The sequence below is a fragment of the Bos taurus genome, chromosome 9 (genome assembly GCF_002263795.3).
Source record: "Bos taurus isolate L1 Dominette 01449 registration number 42190680 breed Hereford chromosome 9, ARS-UCD2.0, whole genome shotgun sequence".
NCBI classification, from domain to species: Eukaryota; Metazoa; Chordata; class Mammalia; order Artiodactyla; family Bovidae; genus Bos; species Bos taurus.
Window position 1 is genome coordinate 49,346,196 of NC_037336.1, and position 27,656 is coordinate 49,373,851.

At 34.7% G+C, this 27,656-nt stretch overlaps 1 protein-coding gene across 1 annotated transcript in view; it reads left to right on the forward strand.

The window, feature by feature from the left end:
* ASCC3 (activating signal cointegrator 1 complex subunit 3) overlaps positions 1-27,656 on the forward strand; it is a 332,797-nt gene that overhangs the window by 249,173 nt on the left and 55,968 nt on the right. Inside the window, exons 34-36 of the mRNA NM_001206118.2 lie at positions 5,251-5,376; positions 11,077-11,188; positions 11,376-11,510. Coding sequence (NP_001193047.1) covers positions 5,251-5,376; positions 11,077-11,188; positions 11,376-11,510 — 373 coding nt within the window. The remainder of the gene's footprint in view (positions 1-5,250; positions 5,377-11,076; positions 11,189-11,375; positions 11,511-27,656) is intronic.

Below are 27,656 nucleotides of genomic sequence, written 5' to 3' on the forward strand. Positions count from 1 at the left end.
GAATATTCACTGAAGGGACTGATGCTGAAGCTGAAGTTCCAGTACTTTCACCACATGATGTGAACAGCCAACTCATTGCAAAATACCCTGATGCTGGGAAAGATTGAAGGCAGGAGGAGAAGAGGATGACAAATGGTTGGATGGCATCAGCAACTCAATGGACATTAGTTTGATGAAGCTCCGGGAGATGGTGAAGGACAGGACAGTCTGGTGTGTTGCAGTCCACGGGATCACAAAGAGTCAGACATAACTGAGCAACTGAACAACAACTTTGACAAACTCTTTGCTCATTTCTCAGCAAAAAATAATCTTTTCTCTGTCAGATTTGTACATTTTCATTCTTAACATATATCACTTGCTACTTTTTATCACTGTCTTCTTAATATACTGAACTTCATTTACTGTATTCTAAATGCAAAGGATAAAACACATTTCTCATTTATACTGTAAACAGTTATTGAGATTTTTTTACTGTGTTAGAATTTCTACTAATGTTCACTTTTTTAATTTGGAAAATATAAAAATATTTAATATGTGGGACATAGCTTATCCTGTGCTAAGAGAAAATTTATGATCATAAATATATATTTTAAAAGAAAGAGGAAAAATGAAGTATCTGAATATCCATCTCAAGAATTTGCAAAAAAATTAGCAAATTGAACTCAAAGGAGAAGATAGATAAGAAAGAATTAATGAATTAAAACCAAACATACATTACAAAAAAGCATCAGCAAAGCCAAAAGTTTATCAATAATATTGATAAACCTTTAGTCTGGTCAAGAAGAAAGAGAGAAGGAACAACACAATATCAGGAATCAAAAGATATAAAAAAATTTTAAATAAAAATATTATGAAAAAATTTATGCAGATTTTTAAAATTTTATATCAAATGGTGAAATTCTTTTTTAAAAAAGCTTACTAAAACTGACACAAAAAGAAATAGAAAATTTAAATAGTCTATCAAAGCAATTATATCTGAAATTTAAAATCATTCCACAAAGAAATTTTCTGATCCAAACATTTCACTAGTGAATTCTTTACAGCATTTAAGGAAGAAATTGAACATGAACTCTTTTCTGCTCTATAATAGTAGAAAAGATAGGAATATTGGCCAACTTACTTTATGAGATTAGAATAACCTTAATACCAAAACCTGATAAATTTAGCAGAAGGGAAGGTAACAGAGCTGTGTCTCTCATGAATATAAATGTAGAAATCCTATATAAAACTTCAAATCAAATCTAGTAATGTATAGAAAGATAACATATTACAGCTAATTACAATATAAGTACAAAGGCTTATTACTTGAAAATACATGAATATAATTCACTGTATTAGCAGGAAAAACATGAGAAAAATTATATGATTATCTCAGATATTTTTAAAAACTGTTTGATGAAATTCCACACCCATTCATAATAAGAACTGTTAGCCAACAAATATATAGGGAAATGTTCTTAATCTGATAGAGTATCTACTAAAAATCTACCTCAGATACCATAATCAAGGGTTAAATATTAAATGCTTTCTCTTAGAGACAGAAAATTATACAGGGATATTGCTTTCACCACTGCCAGTAATTAAGCATTGTGCTAGAGACCTAAGCCAGTACATTAAGGTAAAGAAAAGAAAAGTGAAAATACTTTTTGAGCAAGTTCAGTTCAGTTCAGTTCAGTCGCTCAGTCGTGTCCAACTCTTTGCGACCCCATGAATCGCAGCAGGCCAGGCCTCCCTGTCCATCACCAACTCCCGGAGTTCACTCAGACTCACGTCCATCGAGTCAGTGATGCCATCCAGCCATCTCATCCTCTGTCGTCCCCTTCTCCTCCTGCCCCCAATCCCTCCCAGCATCACAGTCTTTTCCAATGACTCAACTCTTCGCATGAGGTGGCCAAAGTACTGGAGTTTCAGCTTTAGCATCATTCCTTCCAAAGAAATCCCAGGGCTGATCTCCTTTAGGATGGACTGGTTGGATCTCCTTGCAGTCCAAGGGACTCTCAAGAGTCTTCTCCAACACCATAGTTCAAAAGCATCAATTCTTCAGCACTCAGCCTTCTTCACAGTCCAACTCTCACATCCACACATGACCACTGGAAAAACCATAGCCTTGACTAGACGAACCTTTGTTGGCAAAGTAATGTCTCTGCTTTTGAATATTCTCTCTAGGTTGGTCATAAATTTCCTTCCAAGGAGTAAGCGTCTTTTAATTTCATGGCTGTAGTCACCATCTGCAGTGATTTTGGAGCCCAAAAAAATAAAGTCTGACACTGTTTCCACTGTTTCCCCATCTATTTCCCATGAAGTGATGGGACCAGATGCCATGATCTTCGTTTTCTAAATGTTGAGCTTTAAGCCAACTTTTTCACTCTCCTCTTTCACTTTCATCAAGAGGCTTTTTAGTTCCTCTTCGCTTTCTGCCATAAGGGTGGTGTCATTTGCATATCTGAGGTGATTGATATTTCTCCCGGCAATCTTGATTCCAGCTTGTGTTTCTTCCAGTCCAGCATTTCTCATGATGTACTCTGCATCTGTTAAATAAGCAGGGTGACAATATACAGCCTTTATGTACTCGTTTTCCTATTTGGAACCAGTCTGTTGTTCCATGTTCAGTTCTAACTGTTGCTTCCTGACCTGCATACAAATTTCTCAAGAGGCAGATCAGGTGGTCTGGTATTCCCATCTCTTTCAGAATTTTCCACAATTTATTGTGATCCACACAGTCAAAGGCTTTGGCATAGTCAATAAAGCAGAAATAGATGTTTGTCTGGAACTCTCTTGCTTTTTCCGTGATCCAGCAGATGTTGGCAATTTGATCTCTGGTTCCTCTGCCTTTTCTAAAACCAGCTTGAACATCAGGAAGTTCACGGTTCACATATTGCTAAAGCCTGGCTTGGAGAATTTTGAGGATTACTTTACTAGCGTGTGAGATGAGTGCAATTGTGTGGTAGTTTGAGCATTCTTTGGCATTGTCTTTCTTTGGGATTGCAGTGAAAACTGACCTTTTCCCGTCCTGTGGCCACTGCTGAGTTCTCCAAATTTGCTGGCATACTGAGTGCAGCACTTTCACAGCATCATCTTTCAGGATTTGAAATAGCTCAACTGGAATTCCATCACCTCCCCTAGCTTTGTTCGTAGTGATGCTTTCTAAGGCCCACTTGACTTCACATTCCAGGATGTCTGGCTCTAGGTCAGTGATCACACCATTGTGATTATCTGGGTCGTGAAGATCTTTTTTGTACAGTTCTTCTGTGTATTCTTGCCATCTCTTCTTAATATCTTCTGCTTCTGTTAGGTCCATACCATTTCTGTCCTTTATCGAGCCCATCTTTGCATGAAATGTTCCCTTGGTATCTCTAATTTTCTTGAAGAGATCTCTAGTCTTTCCCATTCTGTTGTTTTCCTCTATTTCTTTGCATTGATCACTGAGGAAGGCTTTATCTCTTCTTGCTATTCTTTGGAACTCTGCATTCAGATGCTTGTATCTTTCCTTTTCTCCTTTGCTTTTTGCTTCTCTTCTTTTCACAGCTATTTGTAAGGCCTCCCCAGACAGCCGTTTTGCTTTTTTGCATTTCTTTTCCACGGGGATGGTCTTGATCCCTGTCTCCTGTACAATGCTACGAACCTCAGTCCATAGTTCATCAGGCACTCTATCTATCAGATCTAGGCCCTTAAATCTATTTCTTACTTCCACTGAGTAATCATATGGGATTTGAATTAGGTCATACCTGAATGGTCTAGTGGTTTTCCCTACTTTTCAATTTCAGTCTGAATTTGGCAATAAGGAGTTCATGATCTGAGCCACAGTCAGCTCCCGGTCTTGTTTTTGCTGACTGTATAGAGCTTCTCCATCTTTGGCTGCAAAGAATATAATCAGTCTGATTTTGGTGTTGACCATCTGGTGATGTCCATGTACAGAATCTTCTCTTGTGTTGTTGGAAGAGGGTGTTTGTTATGACCAGTGCATTTTCTTGGCAAAACTCTATTAGTCTTTGCCCTGCTTCATTCCGTATTCCAAGGCCAAATTTGCCTGTTACTCCAGGTGTTTCTTGACTTGCTACTTTTGCATTCCAGTCCCCTATAATGAAAAGGACATCTTTTTTGGGTGTGTGTTCTAAAAGGTCTTGTAGGTCTTTGAGCAAGAGGAGTGACTAAAAAACACAAAAAGAAGACCTCTGGGACAGTAGGAATGCTTGATCTTGGCATTGGTTACACAGATGTGTTCACATTGTGAATATTACTTGAGTTGTATGTATATAGTTTATGTAATTTTTTTCTATATATACTTCAGTAAAAAATGGATTAAAAATTTAAATGTGCACATTGGATGTAATATTTTATCTTCTACAAAATATATATAGAGAAGTTATATATTAACTTCTCTATTAATGGGCATTCAGAGTTTCTAGTTTTCTCTCTTATATATATTGCTGCAGTGAAGGGTTTTGCTTCCCTATCCTAACTTTTGAATGTTTCCCTAACAGGTGATAATGAAAAAGTAAAATTGCTGGATCATAGTGATTATTCACATAGACATTGCCAAATTGCCCTCCAAATTAGCTATACGGATATACACTCTGCCACTGATGACTGGAGAGGAATAAGGCAACTTTTTTTCATTCAGTTTATTATGACCTTTTCCTCATATCCTTAAAAACATCCTTGTGGAAGCTGTTTTTAATACTACATATTGTTCCATGTATCATAATTTACATGTTTTTATCCTTTATTGGACATTACTTCCCTTTTTTGTATTTTATATAAGAAACTGAAATGACCATTTTGTTGTGCCAATATTTCAGTGCATCTGATCATCGCTATATTCCACACCACCTAGTACATTTATCTTATATGGCTGAACTTAATATTCACTGAATTAATGAAGGGAATATCCTTGCTCCAACATAACTGTCCCCTATTTCCTACCAACTCTTCTACCATCTGCCTCAGTATTATTCTGTACTTACTCCAATGCCCTATAAGAAAATTCTGCTCTCCAAGGTGTGTCGTCTCTTGTCTACTCATAGGTTGGCTCTCATCTTCTTCTTGTAAAAGTTACTAGCTCCCTTCCTATCAGCCTGTGTTTATTTGCACCTAGCACTTCATTTCGCCAAGATTATATACAAAGTATATAAATTACAGGAAACACATTTGTCCTATATCTTGGAACATCAAATTTGAGTCTTGACTATGTGTTCAAGTGTTTTTCATTTAATTTTCATGTATGTTTCCCATGTCTTATTCACTCTGTAGTTTATTAGGAGTGCTGTCTGACCATTTAAATGCAGAGATTGCTGGTGGTACAATAACATCTAAGCAAGATGCAATGGATTATATTACCTGGACTTACTTTTTCCGTCGTCTTATCATGAACCCCAGGTAAGCACAGGACTATTATTTATCTTTGTTGTTCTTCTCTAAAGATCCTTTTTGTATTTAAAATATCACCTGTCTGTGGAAGACCCAAAATATTTCACTCCATCTGCTCTCCATTAAGTATAGTCTCATTTCTCCACCAACCTTCTGAATGTTGCCACATGGACTTCCTACCATCATTTCAAATTCAACATGCCTAAAACTGAATTAATCATATCTAAAAATTTTGCTCAAATCTCACTTTCTTGGTCAGAAATTAAATATATTGTTTTGGAAATGGAAAGTAGATATGGTTTTCTTAGGAGACATAGGATAAGTGGTGGCATTTGAACAAAGACTTGAAAGAGGTGAGAAGGTTGACCACATAAATATCTAGTGAACAGCATTTCAGGCCAGGGGGACAGGAGAGGTTCTAAGACAGACATGTCTGGTGTGATGAAGGTGCAGCAAGAAGAAGATATAGCTAAAGTGGAATAAGTGGGGGGTGTGGAGAGTAGTAGGAGATGAGGTTGGGGATTGTGGGTGGGTGGTCAGTGGTCTTATTAGTCTTATGAGGCCTTCGGCACCCATGTAAGAACTTTGATTTCTATTCTGGGTGAAATGAGAACCTTTGTTGCGTTTTTGATCAGAGGACTGACAGTATCTCTCATATCATAAAGAAGGCCAATTATAATCATAAATGTTATAAATAGTTTGAACTTCCCTGTTGAAAGGTAGAAATTCTCAGATTTATTTTTTAAATATCACTAAAAAAAAATTTTAACATTTCAAATCAAGAGAAAGGGCCCAAATAAAGTTAACAATTTGCATATTTTACTTATCTGCTATAGTCATGCTCTGCACTTTTCTTTCTAATTGGCCCTAGTATCTTTTTATTGTTGTCTGTGTTAAAAGCCCCTATCCACAAAGCCAGAGCAAAGAAAGGCACAGGAAATTGGTACACTTTTTCCACTTACTTTTAGTTCTAGTAAAAGTTTTAAGAAGGCTAAAATCATTGTCTCAAATGAAGAGCTTGTATTATGTATTTAATATATACTTCATACTTCATGTCATTCAGTGCCATAAACTGAGATTTGACTTTTCTTTGGGTGGGAGGGGCTTGTATACACACTTGTGTGCGTGCATGTATGTGTGACAAGGAGAAACTGAAGTTTACTTAAAAATTGAAAGAGCAAGCACCACTCCTGAAATACAGTCACATATAGATAAATAAATATGTCCCAATTCTCCAACCCTCTTCATTTATTCATATTACTGTAAAGTGTCCACACCATACCACCACCCAAAATAAAATTTATGTTGAGAAAGATTTCAGTTCCTGGGTTGTTCTCTGTATGTCTTTGTATATTTTTATGTTTTGATATGCATGTGTGTATATATGCAAATATATGTAAATACATATAAAGATATATATTTATAAGATTAAATATATATGTAGATACAGATATATGTATAAATTAGTTTGTTTATATATAAACACATGTATTGGTGCATCATGAAATATAATATATTTCAAATTGAGTTCTGGATTCAATTTGTATGTTCAATTTTACTCTCTGTTTTCCCCTGAGAAAGCTTCTAAATATTTCTAGGGGGAAAAAATGTTGTGGTAGTTTCAGCTGTCCCTGTAACCACTTCCATTATTTGTGTCATTATTACTGCTGCATAATCTGAACATAAAAAAGCATGGTGCTGTAACAAATGACTTCCCAGTACTGACAGTTATAGCAGCAGCATTTCTATACTGATGAAAAATTTCCCAGCGAGATCTCTGGCCAGGTTTACATAAACCAAACAGGAAATGACTGCCACTATTCACATTAAATCCAAACTGTTTGGTGTGACTTTATCTATGTTTTACATTACAATAAAATCTCTCTTTTTCAGCTGGTAAACTTTCATTCTTTTTAAGGTTGAAAAAGATAACAAGGTTTCGTGTGAGGTATTCTTGTTTATCTTTTGATAAGATCTTTTAAAGTTAATTTTTTTAAGCTTGTTTTACTTTTTGATCCTTTAAATGTAATCAACTTTGTAAAATTTTATGATAGGGAGAGGTTTGTTTAAACTTTTTCCCAGTGGACTGCTAATAGAAGTAGCCTGTCTAGCCCATGTGCTGGATGCTGTCAGTATCAAACTGCCTTTGACTTTCACACCTCTCAGGGGACTAGTAATTGTTGTGTTCAAACAGCCTGTAATTGTGATCCCGCTGGCTTTCTCAGTACGCTTCTGGCTATTAGAATCATTAAACAACTCAGCACCTGTTAACAGCATTGTAAATATTCAACCCTGCTTGTGTGCAGGTTGAGTCCAATATAGAGAAATCTTACAGAGCTCAGCCTCGTAAATTACAGCCTCTGACAAGTCAATTATTGTGAAACTGGGTTTCTCTGTGAAATAAATGAAATACCATGCTGACAAAAAAGGTAGGCTGTCTGTTTATAGCAGAGAGAAGATAATGACTTGATGATTCAATGCAGTGAGCATGAAACTACATTGTATCCTTTATCCATAATTAAACAGTTGTATAATATTTCTGCTTTAATAACCAATAAATTATAAATTTTCTACTGTGGCAAGTGCAACATGAAAACAAACCTTTTTACTTAGCAGTTGCATGCTTTTTCAAGCTAGTAAAGTGATTGTTAAAATTAATATGTAATTTTCAAGCTAAATGCTTATAATTATTTAGGCTAGAAATTGCATGGTTACTGAACGTTCACGTGTTAAAAGCAAAGGCCGTATAATGCTACTAATGAAGGCTATATAAATATAAACTCCATCATTTATTCACAAAAAAGTGTCAGAATATATTCTCAAAATTTTATGGGATCTAAAAAATGGATATGAAAATTTTTATATAACCTTAGACTCTCAATAAAAATATTAACAAAGAGTAATAATACTTGATATAGATCCGTGAAGTCATCACTAGCAAAACTAGATGCATTTTACTATTTGTGTTGGCTACATAGGAGAAAAGTTTTTACTATTATATTCAACAATGTAATATTTAAACTAGTACTGTGTTTCTAAAGTTGTCACTTTTAAAAAATAAAGTTAATCACTTACATGTGCCAGAATATCTGAAGAAAACAATTTTAGGGATTTTGAAAATTCTTGATAACCCCCCAGATGTAGTAAGGACAAAAGTTTCAATACTGAATGTATTGAATGTCAGTTCAATTACTTAAATAGAGTTTTTCATTTCTACTCTTATGCAGGTCAATAATGTTGATGAGCACATTGGAAAAGAACAGCTATATTAAGAAATTTATCAATGGAAGCTTTTTAAGTTATTCTGCTCCAAAAATGCTGTTAGTTTTTAGCAAGTTAGATTATTAATAATATTTTACTGTAGTCATTAGATAATTTGTTGGAGTCTCAGAGTCATGATTTTACTTGAATTTTTTTTTGCAACTCATTGTAAATGTTTAAAACATGTTTATCCTGACTCTACTTTATCTGAATAAATGCCACAAAGTAGTTTAAACTATTTTCCAATAGATTTGAATAAACAAACTTCAGATGAGATTTTAGCCCATCACAATATGTCTTATAAATACATAAAATAGTGAATAAAATAAATAATTTAAAAAGAATCTATCATTTTTAGAGATGTTTTTATCATTAATAGTTTTAAGTATTATTTTTAAGTGTACCAAATTCATTAAAAATTAATTAAAATTAAAATTCATTAAAGCATAATATGGTAAAGTTGACATTCCAGTTATATTTATATGGGAATGTCTGTGATTATCTGTAGCAGCAACCATGAGATTTTTTTTGTTTTCTAATAGCCTAATAAACTTATAGATGAAATGGAATCACGACTTTTCATTTTTCATGGTAATATTATTTTCACAATGTCTTCTTTCTGTAATTTTAATTGCATAAAGAATAGCTTGATTTGTGTTCTGCAAATAGTACTACTTATTCAGTGTCCTGGACACATTTTCACTAGTTTTCGTCCAGTTAGATACAACTTTATCAATGTTGTATTAGTCCAGACAGCTGACAAAAGTATTGGAAAATTTATAGGCTTAGCAAGCCAAAAGAATGTGAAATATAAAGTCAGCGCTTGCATTGCACAAAGTCTGGCTGATAAATTTCCATTTGTTGGGAAAAATATAAAAGATAAAAAATATTGTTAATAATTTGAAACAGCTTTGGGGATCTGTCTCTTTTATGGAACCTTGAATGTCCAGAATTTTTATTTTTACCTCTAATGCAGTATAAATTATTCTAACTATATGCTTCTCAGTCATAATTCAGAATAAAGGAAGTATTTTCTAATAGTTTCTAATGCTGGTTTTTCACCTTCACATATGGCTGGTTACATTTTGGTTAAATTAACAGTGCTGATCTAGCTGGTGTTTATCTGTTCATTGAAAAATATTGCTTCATTTGGGATTATGAAAAGAACTTTTCCAGGAAAGGCAATAATTTCTCTACAGACTAAAATTTAAACTATTTCTCTTTTATAAGAAAATCCTTAGCATTTAACTATGATTTAAATAAATAACCTATTATTAATCCATACTCAATGGAAACTCTCAAATTTGAGGGTACCTAAACATTTGGGCTAACTTCTCTTTCTAATGAAAATATATCCTGCCATGATTTAAATCCTGCTTTTTGTGTTTTTAAATAAATTTTTATAGTATTGACCCCAACTATTTCCCTTGGAAGAAAGAAAATGACCATACTTGGCAGGCCTTAAGGCCTCTCCCATTTGAGATTGTTAACACTTTCTTCCCCAGGTTCTGACTACCCCCTTCCTGCGGCTTCTGCTGCTAAGTCGCTTCAGTCATGTCCGACTCTGTGCGACCCCTTCCTAGTCCTGTACAGATGTTAAACCTTCTTGCTGGGGTTTCAGTATTGACAGTCTGTTCTCTGAGGCTTGTATCCTTGATTTGGATGGAGGTAGGGCATGTAATTCTCCACGCTGACTAGGGAACAGGATTCACCCAGCAGGAATTAGCAGTCTGCCATGACTTGGGGATGGTCCCTCACCTCTTGGATCTTTTCCCAGGCATAGATTCCTAGTAATCTTAGGGATTTGCCAAAAACCTCTTGGAGTTACAGGGAAGAGCATTAAGGTGAATTGCATGTCCTTAAGTTTTTATGTAGAAGGTGTATAGAGCTGAACTTGTATGTTTTCTGTATAGGTAAGCATAGTTAGAATGCTTGTTAGCCTGAAGATGTTCCTTCTAATCTTTAGAATATTCCTTAAGGGAACAACAGTTGACTAAATTTCCTAAAAGAACTTATCTACTATCCAAATCAATAGTTATTTGAGTTTTTTAATGTTACTCCGGATGAGTTTTACATATAAAAGGGTATTATATGTTTATATGTAATAAGCTTCTTGCTGCTACTGAATCTAGTACATAGATTTAGTTTGCTATAGATGCATAAACTGAAATAGTTTTAATGCTGGAAAATTAGTGTCTTTTTAATGTGTTGCTGAATTTTATCTGCTTATCCTTTATATTTTGAATGTATTGCCATTCTATCAGTATCAATAAACTCAAGTATGAGGATTTTGATCTGTAAGGTAGAAATGACAATTGCAGTTGCTTTATTTCTTTGATTTGCTATAAATGGATTTTTTTTTAGTTCTGGAAAGAACAAAGTGAAATTGAAGTGACAGTTTTAATAGGAAATATTTTGAAACAAATAATGACCTTGCTTGTTTTCTAGCTACTACAATTTGAGTGATGTGAGCCATGATTCTGTGAACAAGTTTCTGTCCAATCTGGTTGAGAAGTCTCTGGTTGAATTGGAACATTCCTATTGTATTGAAATTGGAGAGGTACGAGTGGGTCATATACATTCCAATTGAAAAGATTGCCCAGCTTTCTAACAATAGGGCTTTTGCTAACCATAGTCAAAAACTGTAATGAAATGTTGCGATAGCAACGGGCAGTATGAATTATTAACATTATGAACATATTTATTGTGCTTTCTATTTACATTACTTTATCTTTCTTCTGAAATAGGATAATCGGAGCATTGAGCCTCTGACATATGGCCGCATTGCCTCTTATTACTATTTGAAGCACCAAACAGTTAAAATGTTCAAGGAGCGTTTAAAACCTGAATGTGGGACTGAAGAATTGCTTTCAATTCTAAGTGTGAGTTTCATATTATTGCATTGTTTTTAATATAAAGGGATTATATTTTGTATGTGTTATACCTTCTCTTTTAATTTGAGTCTTAAACTGTTGCCTTCTAGTTCCTCTTGAAATTTGGCAGAAACTGTATGAAGTTCGTTGCTCTGTCAAAGATCACTACAAAGCAATATAACTGGGCCAGATTCCCCGTGGATAAGATGACCACGTAATTTATCATCCAAACTTGAGTCAGCCTGAGAATGGAATCTGGCACTATTAATATTTAAGCCGGGATAATAGTTATAAACTGGGCTGTCCTCAGCAGCCAGGTGATTACCCTATCCTTCAGTGTAATAAGCTTTGTGAATTATAGTTGAAAGCTTTTCTTATTGCTTTTTTGAGGAATTCTATGGAATCCATGGTATTGCTGAAGTTTTTTAACATAAGGATCCACTTGATTAAGTTCTCTTAGAATTATTGCCAGAAAAGTTAACTCCTCCCATCTCCCCTTCCAAGAAAAAAATATACAGTCAGCTTTATCACATGGTAAAAAATTATACTCTGCTTATTTTGGTTTTTTTGCCAGGAAGCTGTGAACTAAATTTAATATTGAAGTTAAAATTACTATTAGCAGTATCTTCTTCACTTCTTTCCTGCATATTATATATGTATTATTTTTTTTCTTTGTTGACTTTATGTATAATAATTTACCATAAAACTTTGTTGGCATATTAATTGGGATCCAGGAGATAGTGAAGGATAGGGAAACCTGGCATGTTGCAGGTCATGCGGCCACAAAGAGTTGGACAGAACTTAGTGATTGAACAGCAGCAGCAAATATTGTATTTTACCCCTCAGATATGTTGGTACTTTTTAAAAAAATTAAGACCCCTTGGACTATAATGTCTTTAAGGGCCTTCTCTTATAAAGTCACTGAGTCTGCTGTAGTTCACTTATTATTAGCTTTTTTCCTACCTTTCCTATTGCTTTATCATTCTCAATAGGCATCAGTATCCTCACAATTTTCCAATTTTTCAGTGTTTTCCCTTTGAGAAACTAGTGTATAGCTTTCGTGTGTGTTATAGGGCCACATACAATGTAATGAGTCAGAAAATATTTGTTAACGAATTGATGGATGGGTGGATGGATCCTGTATAAATCAGTTTCCTATTGTTTGCTCTATAGAAATGAGAGGAGGATTAAGTATACAAGACAGCTATCAAAAAATTATATTTTGTCAAATTAACTCATTTCTGAGATAAGAATATTTTTTAATTAAGAATTTCTTTTAGATTTCTAAGAATGAGATGTTTTTATCATTTTCTAGACAGATTCATAAAAACAAAATTAGGAGAAAGACAGTAAAATAATGATTAATTTCAGCCAGCATCTTAAACTAGTATCTGTTAGATTTAAGAATATAATGTTTCTTTCATATTTACCTACATTAATGTATTTGCCTAATTTAGTATTTTAAAGTGCTTGGGATCACACAGTAATAGATAACACTTTTCATGTGCCAGACACTATTCTAAGAACTTAACATTGACAAACATTTAATCCTAACAGCAGTCACTAATTTGATATTGATAAAATCCCATTATTATTCATGTTTTAAGGATTAACCAACTTGTCCAGGATTGCACATCCGGTGAGTAGTTCGCAGTCTCGCACCTTAGTATAAGTTCTTAACCACTACCCTGTTCTGCCTCTCCTGTGTGTGTGTGTATGTCTCACACACACAGAGTGAGGTGGAAAATACTGAGGTGGGAGGTCTAAAGTAGATCATGTTAAGACTAGGTGCATATTGTTTTTGTAAAGATTTGTGAATACCATACACCTGTTACATTCTGTATCCTCCTGTGAATACCATATACCTGTTACATTTTGTATCCTCTTCCACCCACTATTTGTGCATGCCTGCTTAGTTGCTTCAGTTGTATCCACCAGTTTGCGACCCCATGGACTGTAGCCTGCCAGATTTCTCTATGGGATTCTTCAGGCAAGAATACTGGAGTGGGTTGACATGCCCTCCTCCAGGAGATCTTCCTGATCCAGGGATGAAACCACCTACTACAGAAGCCCACAAATGTATATAGTACCAAGGGAATTCAATCATTTTTCTCTTTTGTCTTTTACATAAAAAGACATTGATCAAAACAAGTGGTCTGTTCACATCCTTTCAGCATCCTTTTTCTTTCCAGTATCACACTGCCTAAAATGACTTATGCTAATCTCCTGATACAGCTTTATTAAAATAGAGTCAACTCTTTTGTGAATAATAAGAAAAACGAATCATCTGCAAATGTATTTAAAGTAAACTACAGTATATTTACGTAGATATTGTTCAGCAAGCCCCCTTGATGATTTCCACAGCAACAATGATCTAATGTCTTCATCCTATGGTATTTGATCCAGGAAACTCTCAGCTTCTGCTCAGTAGTATCTAACTAAGTCTGTAATATTTAAGTGAGCCCTCTTTTTAAGTGAGGATGTTGGGGCATTAGGAGTGTAGGACTCAAATGTAGGAAAAGGAGATCTGTAGGTACCGCTTTTTTGCTTGCTAATTTCTTGTTTAAAAACCATATGTACACAAGAACGTAAGTATAACAGAGAAACATTAAATAATAAATCAGGACTGTGTTTGAAGTAATTATAATGCAATTTCTAGAAATCATTCTTTCAATGAGAAGTGTTTTTAAATATTATTCTGTGGCCACACCTGAGATTCCTAAGTGAGTCTCAGCATAGCTTCATTATCATCTCTGCTCTCACTTCCAAAACTGCATATTAATCTCCTTGAGGTTTTGAAACAAGGAGAAAGAAGTGGTCAAGCGGAACTATAGAGGAGGGTATGACAAACACAGGAAGGCAAAGAAAAACAGCGTGCGTGAAAGTCCTCTTGTCTACCAGCACTGTTTTTGTTTTTATAGTGTTTAATAATGTCACCTTATGTTTTGAACAACACAGTATTGTAATGTATTTGCTGTCAGCGTCTCCTTTAACTTAGATACAGTCACTAAAGTTTCTAAAGTCATTTTCAAACTTTTTTATTTTTAAAATTTAATTATTTTTAAGAGGAATTTTTAGTATTCCTGAAAAGATCACAACTGAAAAGCTTCTATTCTCTTGGGCATTACTTTGAATTCACTGTAACATTTTCATCAGTTTAACTTTGGCAGTGCATAAAGTTTTCTCATTTTTTAGGCTACATATTATATTTAACTTTCGGTTAAATTACATGCAGAAATTATGTTTATTAAGATTTTTATTTTAGGTGTTCTAATTATGTTCCAATGTGATTATTGTTGGTGCAGAGAAAACAAACTAGAAGGTAACAATAGAATGAAAAAAGAATATTAAAACATTCATTGACTTTTACCAGGCATTTAAAAACACATGAACCCTGATATCTCAGTTGGTAAAATACCCACCTGCAATGCAGGAGACCCTGGTTCGATTCCTGGGTCTGGAGATCTGGAGAAGGGATAGGCTGCCCACTCCAGTATTCTTGGGCTTCCCTTGTGGCTCAGCTGGTAAAGAATCCACCTGCAATGCAGGAGACCTGGTACAATCCCTGGGTTGGGAAGATCCCGCTGTTCTGGCCTGGAGAATTCCATGGACTGTGTAGTTCATGGGGTTGCAAAGAGTCGGACATGACTGAGCAACTTTCATTTCTGGAGAAGGGAATGGCAATCTACTCCAATATTCTTGCCTAGAGAATTCCACAGACAGAGAAGCCTGGCGGGCTGTAGTCCATGGGATCGCAGAGTCAGATGTGACTGAGCAACTACATTTTCACACTTTCACAATTTTATTGCCAGTAGTTTTTCTTTAAAAACTAAAAAGAGAAAGCCATAGAATCAGGTCATTTCATGGTATGCTTCCTTTCACAGTGTTTTTGGCCCTTAAAATTTCCCTCTACCACAGTGTTCCATAGCAAAAAGTCGTCAGATTTGGTTAAAAAAAAATCCCTAACATTAGGTACATGTGTACCCTGTCTTCTGAATTCTGTCCTTTTTGTCCTTTTCCTCTGTCAGTAGGCTAGTTAGGATCAGCCTGGTATTTTGCAGAATAGCATTTACTATATTGACAATATCACCCTTTTGACAAAGGATGAGTTTAAAAAAATGAAAACTAAACTCTATTTTAAGCACGTGATAAAGTATGTATAATTTGGATGTTTGTCTTTAATATTTTACTCTATTCAAGTCCATATTAAACTCCATCAGTCACATTTCTACCCACAGACTATGTATTGATTCATCTAAGAAATACTTATTTGATGCCTATAATGTATAACGCTCTTTCTAGGGGCATGAGATAGAATAGTGTACATTCGTGACAAACTCTGTGTATGTGTGTATTAATATACAGATAAACTATGGGCATGGTAATAAACTATGAAAGACTTAGGTGTTGCTCCTGACTGAGGTCCCCAGCAAATGTGCTACTCAAAGAATCACAGCAAAATATTCTCCACCATGAAAAAGAGTCTCTAAAAACAAAATAGGATACGGTATTCTTCCTTCAAGTTAATCTTTCCTGTGCATAAGATTTGCTATATACGTTTCTGCGGGCCACACATCAAAATAACATCATTCAAAAGAATGGGCCCAGGAGAGCTGCTCCAATGATGAAAAGTATATTATTGGAGCATTTCAATCTAAAGAGGTAAAGGCTTTGAATCAGTTAACAGATATTAAAATCATGAACTGTAAGAATAGATTGTGAACACAGGTAACTTTCATAATTAATAGGAAGCTCCATCTGATCCTGCAGGTAATAAACTCAGAGAATTTATTACTTCACTTGACAAATATAATGTAGGCCAAAAATATATAGATTCAAAAAGGACTAGAAAATATTTACAAATGATAAAACTACTAACAGAACTAAAAGAGAAAATGGAATTTTGCATATCATATTTGGTATGGTAGATGCTGATCATTCTGTTTCAGAAAAGGCAAGGATGAGGCTTAGATGAAAATGTATCATCTATATGGTATTTTTCTCTGGGTTCACCAGATACTTGGACTATTTTTTATCCTTCAGAATATATGGGGGTGGTATTTGTTTCTCTGAATGTGACAGTCTGTTACACACTCAAGAACTAATTCCTGTTAATTATAACTTCATTAAATATAAATCTTTTGTTTTAGTCAACACCTAAACAGAAAACACTCCCACTAAAGTTTTTTTCTCTACTAACACCTCTTTTGAAAATCCCATTTTCACCTATCTTCTTCCTAAAAAATTGAGCTGTTTTCTGGCTTACATTTTTAGTTGTCATTGTCTTTTTCTTTTTTTGTCTTTAAATGATAATAAAATATTCTATAAAGAGTAAAGATAGTAAAAATAGTAAAATAATCTAGGTGTAAAACTGAAGATTATATTGAGACCATTTCTCTTCACTTATTCTATGATAGCAACCCATTTATTTGAATCTTGTCTTTTCAATATATTCATTAAACAATTATACCAACTACCTTTTGTGAAGCGCCTACAACATGCCAGGCATTTAATATACATTATTTATAATACTCAAACACTTCATGGTAAATGTTAATATTATGTAGAGAATACTACTGATGTTTGATGAGGATATTTTAAGTTTCCCCAGGTTTTATATGAAGTAGCTGTTTAGAACTCTTTTCCCTGCTCCTTACTTCCTCTCTTAGACATAATTTATCCTTATTCTATGATTTAATTCCAACTTTAAAAAAATTTTAAGTACTGAAATGTGATGGTAGATACTTTTTAAAAGTCAGTTAAGAAGCAGAATTACTTTTAAAATTATGTGTGACCTTGTAACGTAGACTTACAGGTTTTAAACACAGGTGTTAATTACTGGCAAAATAATTATTTCAACATTCTTTATTGAAAGTGTATATTTTAAGTTTTAAGCAATATGATGCTATTTGGAAAGGTTAGGTACTTTATAAGAACTCTTGCCAAGATTTTTTTCTAACACCATGAATTAATAAGCTTCATAATTAAGGCAGCTGCTTCACACTTCTATTGTTAACCAATGACATTACATCTGTCTTGCTCCATTGATGCCCTCCTCCTACTTATTGAAGCATTTAGCAGTTTTGGCAACAGGGATTACATGGCATGGAGTAAGTACTCTAATTAGATATAAGTGAAAATCCTGAGGGAAAAGGACCTTTAAAAAGTAATTTGAAGAATCTCTTAATGATGTTGGCACTGACAGCCAAGTAGAGTAGAAAATGCCTGTCATCATGGCAAATAATGGATTGTGATTTGATATGTGCAGTGGAGTTTTAGAAGGAGCCTGTTTTAACAGAGTAATAGAATGAAGAGATTTCAAAGTCAGGGGAAATTTGAGTGAATTTTTCATAATATGCTTGCTATAGTATTAATAGTTTTGAAAGAAAGCAAAATATGCCCCAAATGTATTCTGATCTAAATGAAACAAATGAATTTATTTACAAAACAGAAACAGACTTAACAGATATCAAACACAAGCATAAGGTTACCAAAGAGGAAACATGGCGGGGAGGGATAAACCAAGAGCTTGAGATGAACCTACACACACTAAATATAAAAGATAGATAACCAGCAAAGAGCTACTGTACAGCACAGGGACATCTACTCAGTATTCTGTGATAACCTATGTGAGAAAAGAATCTTTTTAAAAAGAGTGAATTATGTGTATAACTGAATCATCTTGCTGTACACCTGAAAGTAACACACTTTAAATTTTCAATAGATTGTTTTTAAAAAGATATACTCAGTTGTTAAGGTTCTAGTGACTACACTGAGAAATGAGATTATATACCAAATATCCAATCTGAAAACTTGTGAGATTCTCATTTTTCCATGAAGCCTTGGATTTTGACTAAAATTATGGGCTTCATGTGTTAATGTAAAATTGAACCATTCCAAATTTAGGGAAGCTCCAAAGCGATAAAATTTTGATATATTAATAAATTTCCAGGTTTGACAGTTCTCTGCACTGCTTTCTTTAAAAACATACTGGTTCTTTCTTTGCCCATATAGAGAAGATTTTCAGTAATACAACATCTTTAATGCTTAAATTTTGTTCTCTTTGGGACACAACCACAGATCTTTTGGTTGAAAATTACAAACGTATCTTTCTTATAGACGTGGAAAAATGAACAAGAGTTTTTTTTCCTAAGGAAGAAGTTTTAAATGTAATAAATAAAAAGGACAAGCCGTATATGAACACCGTTGGTAAGGAACCGCACATGTAAAATTAAAGAGTTCATTAAAGGAAAAATGAAAGGGAGGAAAGGTTAACTGAGTAACAGTGAACATCACCAGCCTCATGGCCTTCCATTTCCAAATAACCTCCTGACAATCGCAGGATCCCATCTGCTACTCTTTATCATCCTAGTGGGGAAACCTAATGGGATATCTTCCAGGGTTCATGAGGAGAGCTTCCCTAACCTTCAGTCTGGGGAGTTGGTTGGCATCTTTAGGAGAGGCACAGATGGCAGATGTCTTTAAAAAAAAAAAAAAGGTATCTTTCTACTTCTCTTGGTCTGTTTCCCTTGAGACATTCCCTATTCTCTGTTATTTCCTTAGCTTCTTCCTAGCTTTCCACACTTACAAGGTTTTCTCAGCTCAGAAAAAATGGAGGTAAAGTTTTCCTGGTGAAAACTTTCATTTCTCAGATAGATCTGGTGTGATATAGTAGATTCCTCTAATGATTTTTAAGCTAATGATGTTCTGGTGAGCCTAAGACATATTTGTAATATTACCTGAAATTTGACCTGTTTTAAATTTTTTATACTTTTTTTTTCAAGTTACTCTTTGGCTTTCAGTTATTCTCTCCCACAGAATAACAACTAACAATTACTGGAATTCCAAATGTTGCTGATTAAATAGGGTTGTTAACTAAGAAATGAGTTTAGATTACCCAAGTGTGAATAGCTTTAATATTTCTTTCATTATCACCTAGTTTAACTTTCTCATGTTTTCAAACATCAGAGACCCAGTTTTGCTCAAGATGACAGAAATCTGTATGGAAAAAAATAATACAAAAACTGCTCCCAAAGGGCAGAACTGAAATTAGAATTCTTATCCCCCAGCAATCTTTTAAATGCCCTTCTCTTTTTTTCCCCTTTGCTGGGTTTTGTATTGAGCATTTTCTTTTTCATCTTCTTGAATCTTATTTTTCCCTTTTATTTAAATTTACAAAGCAAGGCATATAAAAAAAATAATTTAGTCACTCAGTCGTGTCCAACTCTTTGTGACCTTATGGACTGTAGCCCTCCAGGCTCCTCTCTCCATTAAATTCTCCAAGCAAGAATACTGGGGTGGGTAGCCATTCTCTTCTCTAGGGGATCTTCCCAACCCAGGGATCAAACCTGGATCTTCTGCATTGCAGACAGATTCTTTTACCCTCTGAGCCATGAGGGAAGCCCAAGGTATATAAAAAGGTGTGTGTGTGTGTGTGTGTGTGTGTGTACATATATATAAATAATTACATATATACTTATTATTATACATATAATATTATAATCACATATATATATATGTAATTTTTTAAGGTATAAAAAAATGGATGTACCATTAACCTTCTTATCCTAAGCCATCTATAAAAAATAATTCTGGCTTGTCAACAACAATTAAGATTTGCAAAGTGTTCTCGCCAATACTCAGCACTCTTGGGGGAATACCAAGGAAATAGAAGACAGAGCTATGTCTTTTAAGGATATTTGTACTAGATCCCAAAGAACCTCATAAAAACAAAGAAACAGGCTTGTGCCACGTATATCTGTCTCTGCTGCTGGGCCTGCTCCAAATAGTTTTGTCTCTTCACAGAAAGTGTTCAGTCCTGCTTATGGCATGGCAGAAGAGTTGCTGACATTGTCCTCAAAAGTGCAACTTACTAGCTTGGCCTGGGGGCAAGATTGGATCACCGAGCTCCTGGGGGTCATGTTAAAAGCATTTGCAAAAGGAGATTCCACTTAGACATTTTTAAATTACAAATAAAATCTTGAGTGGTTTCATGTAAATTAAGTCATATTTATAAAACTCCAGGGTAGTCTGCTTTTCAGGGAACCCTATCATGAATCACGTGGCAAAGTAAATCATTGTTAACTTGGTTTTGAATATAGTTTTGTTTATCATTGGTAGTAACTCGCTGCTTAACTTAATGATATCATAACTAGAATTGTCAGTACACATGCAATGACATTGGGAAATAAAAATGTAATGAAAATGTGAGATTGAAGGTTATTGTCTATCCGAGGATAAAATCTCTTCCCTAAATTCTAACCATTTGTCACTTCATTCTACTTTGAGTAAGTAGAGCATTATTTAGACCATAAAAATAAGTGAAAAATAAATAGAAACTTTAATAGTGAATAAGACATTTTAAAATATAATTTCCATATGCTAGAAATTGGTTTCAGCTCAAAATGTTTCTAATTTCATCCCAGTAAAATGTAAGTACTCTGAAATTATGCTTAGGGTTTCATTGGTCCAGCAGGTGGAGCAGTTCAAAAACCTATGCTAGCTCCATCCTCAATAGTGTTGATTAGGTTCATGGTTCCTGTCCTAAGTATCTTCCCAATAGAAATAATGCTGAAGTATTGCCTTTTATTTTCACAAAGCAGCCAAGTAGGTAAATAAGTGTGGTCATTCCCAATACTTAAAGCCAACTAAATATACTTTATTTAGTATACTGTATTATGTATACAGTATCGTTTTCTATGTAATAGAGCGAAAGAAAAATTAAACATCCTAAAGAAAAATTAAATATCCTTCCCAAGCCCCTATTAGTATAATTCAGAGTCCTTCGGTATTACATTGTTTTGGAAACATGGAATTTTTAAAAAGTGACCATAGAAATACTCGTTGGTGTAGAGAGAGATATACAGCTCATTATGTTAACTAACATGCCAGACCTTCTCTTTATGTAATAGTGTAGAGAAACACAATAGAAACACTATGTGCTTTAAAAAATAATTTTAAACTGTATTAACACAGTTTCAGATAAACTTTTTATAAACTCTCTAGATATAAAAATAGTGTGTTAAGGTGTATCCTAATGTGTGATATAACAAGAGCAAGTTGTTATTTTATTGAATCTTGTTTTATAGAAAATATTACTTTTGTAAGTTTGAGGGGATTTTTAAGGGGCTTCCCTGGTGGCTCAGATGGTAAAGCGTCTGCCTGCAATGCGGGAGACCCGGGTTCGATCCTTGGATCGAGAAGATCCCCTGGAGAAGGAAATGACAACCCACTCCAGTATTCTTGCCTGGAAAATCCCATGGATGGAGGAACCTGGTGGGCTACACTCCATGGAGTCACAAAGAGTCAAACACGACTGAGAACTGAACTTCACTTAATGAAAACAGTACAGTTACCCTTTTTTATTTGTTTGTTAATTCTGGCCATATTTCTTTATACTTAACAACTAATGAATTGTTCTCTAATCTCTTTGGTTGTCATCAGACCTCTACTGGCCCTCATACATTAGCCATTATTTAGTCTGTAGCTCAGCGGTAAAGAATCACCTGTTGATGCAGGAGATGCAGGTTTGATCCCTGGGTTGGGAAGATCCTCTGGAGGAGGAAATGTCAACCCACTCCAGTATCTTGCCTGGGTTATCTTATGGACAGAGGAGTCTGGGGTCACAAAAAGAGTCGGACAGGACTTAGTAACAGAACAAGAGATTTATATATCCTGGTCACTTTCTCAAAAGACAGTTTCTTGTCCATTAATTCTTCTGAATTGTTCTTTTTGTAGTCATTGTATTTTAAAGAAAAGAACCTATAGTTCAATTAAAGAGTGATTCCATAACTGTGACTTTTGTGTTATCACCTCCATAAGTATCTCATGGAATTATTGGGGGAGATTAAATTAGTTAATATAGGCAAAGAGGAGAACACTGCTCATTTGCTCATCTGCAGTACTTAGTGTTAGCTATTCTTGTATTTAGTCATATTTACTGAAGATACAATGGCACCCCACTCCAGTACTCTTGCCTGGAAAATCCCATGGACGGAGGAGCCTGGAAGGCTGCAATCCATGGGGTGGCTGAGGGTCAGACACGACTGAGTGACTTCACTTTCACTTTTCACTTTCCTGCACTGGAGAAGGAAATGGCAACCCACTCCAGTGTTCTTGCCTGGAGAATCCCAGGGACGGGGGAGCCTGGTGGGCTGCCGTCTATGGGGTTACACAGAGTCGGACACGACTGAAGCGACTTAGCAGCAGCAGCAGCAACTGAGGATACACTATGTCCAGGCATGGAGTATACTGCAGCACACTAAGCTGATGAAGTTCCAATAATTATGGAACTTCATAATGAAATTAGCAAACAAGTTAACAAATAAACATATAAATTCAGGAATGTGTAAATGAGTTTAAAAAAAAAAATAAGGCAGGAGTCTGAAGATAATAGAGAAGCCTGTTCTTCATAGAACAATTGAGGAAAACTTTTCTGAGCACGTGATATTTGAACAGCGAACTGGGTGACATGAAAGAAAACTCATGAGAAATCCTTGGGGGAAAAAATTCTAGGCAGAGGGAATAGCAAATGGAAAGGTCATGAGCTACTTGTCAGGGAACAACAGGAAAGCCTGGTTGGCAAGAGTGGGCAGGGCAGGGCTGAGGTGTCTTTGGCCTGGCTGAGGAGTTAGGAGCTTATCTCAAGTGCTAAGAGAAGCCATTGGAGGAATTTTGATCAAAAGAGTGATATGACATTATTATCAGATTGGCCAAAAGGTTCATTTGTTTTTTTCTGTAAGATGTTCCTTTTTTTTTTCTTAAGGAACATATGGTAACTCAGACCTTGGCATTCTTGATCACAGTGTCATTTTCTGAGTTTTCACTCTTAGATTGTTCTGCCCCTATTCCCTTGTTCTCTCAGCCTTTCTCCCCAGCTTAATGTTTTACTCGAGGCCATGGCTCTAGGTTTTAGCATACCGTGGGGGAATGACAAAGTCTGTAAAAGTAATGATTCCCCACTGCCACATTATCCTACCTCCAAATAAAAAAGCACTGCGGTTCTTTAATGAGACATTACCCTGGCTTCCAGACCAATGTCTGTGCTCCTAAGAGCACTCATCTATTCATAGTTGTTAAAAACCACTTAGTAATTAGAAGAAATCATAAAGTAATTATGATTCGTAATAGTGATTATGGCTGGGTGATTACTCCTTCACTAAGATGCTTTGCAAATGGATTAGCACTTCTTTGAATTAGGAGCTTTGGCTTGAAATCTATGAGGAGGCTATATTAGTAAGAAAAATGTCCTTTCTTTTGGGACTAAGCAGAAAGCTATAAAACAGCCAGGAAGCCACTGGAACCTGGCTGACAGAAAAATCAGGCAAACCAAATTGGCCAGTTTATTAAGCATATATTCATCTGAAACAATTTTCTTCATTCAATTGCAGTTAAAGCTCTGGTCAATTTAATATATTAATAGTTCATTAGTCATTCCAACTCTCAATTGGGCTATGATATATAGTAGTTTCTCTTCCTGAATAATTAGGTAAATATTACATTGCTTAATATGAAGCTTGGGAAACGGGACCATATTAAAGTCTCAGTACTTGCTAAATACAGCTTTTCAAAAATTAGCGTTTTTGATACACAGATAAAGCATTATTTCATTTTAATTTTTGATGAGGAAATAAATACCATACCTTTTATTTTTCTGCACTTTTCTAATCTCTTCCTTCCTCTACTTCAGTTTCTTCTTTGCCTTCCTTAACTAGTTATACTTTCTCTTGCTTGTCCTTCATTTTCTCTTATCTGGAAGCTTTTCTGTTCTATGCCTGTTACTGTCCTACAGATATTCTTAAATACACATTTTCAACAGACCAGCAAGTATTTATATAGCACCTACTGTGTTAGGTGCAAGAGGACAGTGATAATGAAGATGCAGTCCCTGCTTTCAAGAAAGGAAGAGGCCTATGTCTAAGAAGCAATTCTAGTTTGATATTAACTATTTTAAAAGTGTAAGCTGTACCAGCATGTCTAGAGTATGCTGAAAGTCTAGTTATTAAGAACATGAGCTTTAGAGTCATACAGACCTGTCTCTGTCATTTTCTAGCTATGTGACCTTGGGTTAGTCACTTAATCTCTCCAAGCTCCATGCTCCTCTGTAAAATGAAGAAGAAGATTAAATAAAGGAATATGTGTAAAGCCTCAGTCAATACATTACCTGCCATATGGTAATCATTCATATCTATTATTGCTAGTTTTCATTAATAATAATATTTTAATACTGATAAGTTCTAGTAATTGATTTATTATAACTTATATAAACCATAGCTATATAGAACAAATATCATTATTCTCTCCTATTCAAAAACACCTTATAAGGGACTTCCCTGGTGGTCCGGTGGTTGAAGATCTGCCTGCCAATGCAGGGGACACATGTTCAGTCCCTGGTCCGGGAGGATTCCACGCACCACAGGGCAACCAAGCCCTTTTACTGCAACCACTGAAGCCCATGCACTCTAGGACCCTCCCACCTAGAGCCTGTGCTCCACAAGAGAAACCACCATGATGAGATGCCCTGCTTACTGCAACTAGAGAAAGCCCATGCACAGCAGTGAAGACCCAACACAGCCAAAATAAATGAATACATAAAATAAAACAAAAACCTTATAATATTAATTCTGATTCCTTACCATGCCATATGAGACTCTTCGGAGCCTAGCTCCAGTGTACAGATTGGAGTAAAAGTAGCCTCCATCTTCAGCTGTGCCTCCCCTTTCTCCTTTTAGCCTCTCTGTGGAGCTCTTGCTGCTCCATATGCCTAGTATGTCTCCCTCCCCACCTCAGCCAGGATAGTTTTCACACATTGGTCAAGACCAGCTCACTTAATCTGTGTGACGCACTAACCAAATACAAAGAAAGCACCATAAAATCATTGGTTAAGGGGCAGTTTATTCAACAGATATTGTTGGGTAAATTGTATAACATTTTGGAAAAATATTCATTTGATTCTGACTTCATAGCACATACCAGAATAAAATTCAGATTAAGGATTAAAGCCAAGAATAATGTTTACATTTCAAAGAGGGAGAGGGGAAGAAGCAAAAGGCATAAAGGAACTGAAGAAATTATTTAAAAAAATGAATGGATTTGCCTAAACTATAAAATATATGTATGTCTATATAAAATTTTTAAAGCATTAATATTTGTCATTATTTTTAATTATATTAAAACAGTAATATATTTTAATTTTTCAAATTAAATTGAAAAAATGACTCTATAAAATGAAAAGAAGGCATTAACAACTTGCAGAAAAATAAATTCAATCTTAACAAATTTTTTTAAAACCCCTCAGACTTCTCAGTGATTAGAAAATATTAATTGAAACAAAAAACAGCAATCTTTTTAGCCTATTAAATTGTTGGAAATTCAAGAAGGATAATACCCATTGATGGTGAGTGTGCTGTGAGTTGCAACATTCCCAGACACTGCCAAATAGAGTTTTTATTGACTTAAACTTTCTAGAAAGAAATTTGATATCTATCAAAGTTAAAAAAAAAAAAAAAAAAAGAACTCTTAAAAGTTTATGCTCTGTGGCATTGTAATTCCATTTCTAGGAATCTATGAAACAAGAAAACAAGTCAAAATATATGTACAAGGAAACAAGTCAAAATACATGTACACAGATGTTCATCACAGCATTACTTATAGTAGGAAAAAAAAACCTGCAAAAGTTTTTTTTCAAAGATCAATATCTCTTTAAGAATAACTTATAATTGCTTATGCTAAGTTTTTGAAAGATAAGCAACAGAAAACATGGGTTTTGTTTCGATTTGTTTTCATATATCCCTATAGGTGTATTCTTGTATGGAGATATTTATAAAGCTTGACCTTGTTAGACAATAGAGGATAACTTACTGATTAACTGAATAGCTTTGAAAAGCTCTTTCAAGAAAAATATCTAACTAGTGATTAATAATTCTTAGCAAACTATAGTTTTCCCACTGTGAGGATGAAAACGAATACTTTTATGCTGAACCATTATACATATGGCAGAAGCCTAGAGGAATTTCCTCTCCAGAGATACATTAAAAGCTGAATATCTTTTGATTTCTCAACCCAAAGAAATGGATGTGCCCCATTCTTATACGTACATGTATTCTAAAAAATCATCATTACTACCAAATAAAATGCATCGAGATGGTCTTTATTACAGTAGTATTATTCATACCATCTGCATTTTGTTTTAACATCACATTCTCCTAGAAAAGAACTTATTTCACAATGTTTTCCAGCTGACAACCCCATAGCATTTAAGCATGTCTCAGAGGTTTGATTACGTCAGAAGGTTAGAACTCACTTTGCTTTAAAAACAGAAAACACAATACGAAAGAACCTGAAAGGCAAGAAAAATTTACAAATGTCAGTCTCCTCAGATACATAAATTCTACATGTTCATATGTTCTAGTCATTATTTTGTATGTAATTCAGAAGAATAATGCAGTTTGGCAGAAGCACTATAATCTGTTTTAAGGACTTTAAAGATTTCCATTGGCAACAGAGAATTGTTCTACATATACTTTCTTCAGCCTATTAAAACATAGGTCCTCCATCCAAACTCTGTGGGTATTTTCTGTTATTTATTAAACAGTGTCAGCAAATTTGTAAGACAAATGCCAAACAGGTGTCATCTCCTACTGACAGATGAACAAATAAACTATCTTGCAGAACCAGTGACTGAGCTGGCAGTGTACTGCTCTGCTGGACGAGAGCACAGAAAGGGTTATAACCTTGAACTTCTTTTACTTATGTTTTGTCAGTGAAGGAGGAAGAGAAATGAGAGAGGAAAGAACCAGTAAGGCATAGAAATAAACAGTGAATTCCAAGTAAAATCAGGAAAAAGGAAAAAAGAGTTAATTGTGATTGAGACCACACTAAAATTGTGTGGATATAGCTTAAAAGCAGAGTGAGCTTTTTTTTTTATTATTATTATAGAATGGAAATATGCTGTGATTATTTAAAATATTTTTGTTAATAAAATTTATAAATATATGTCTTATACAGATTTCAGAATTCAAAGAACTTTAATGCCATAGAATACTCTTAGAACTGTGCTGAAAAAATTTTTCTTTGATCATTCAGAAGACCTATAAAGATCTTTCAGGGTCTTGAAGCTATCTTTATAAACATCAGTCATCATTACATTATGGATAT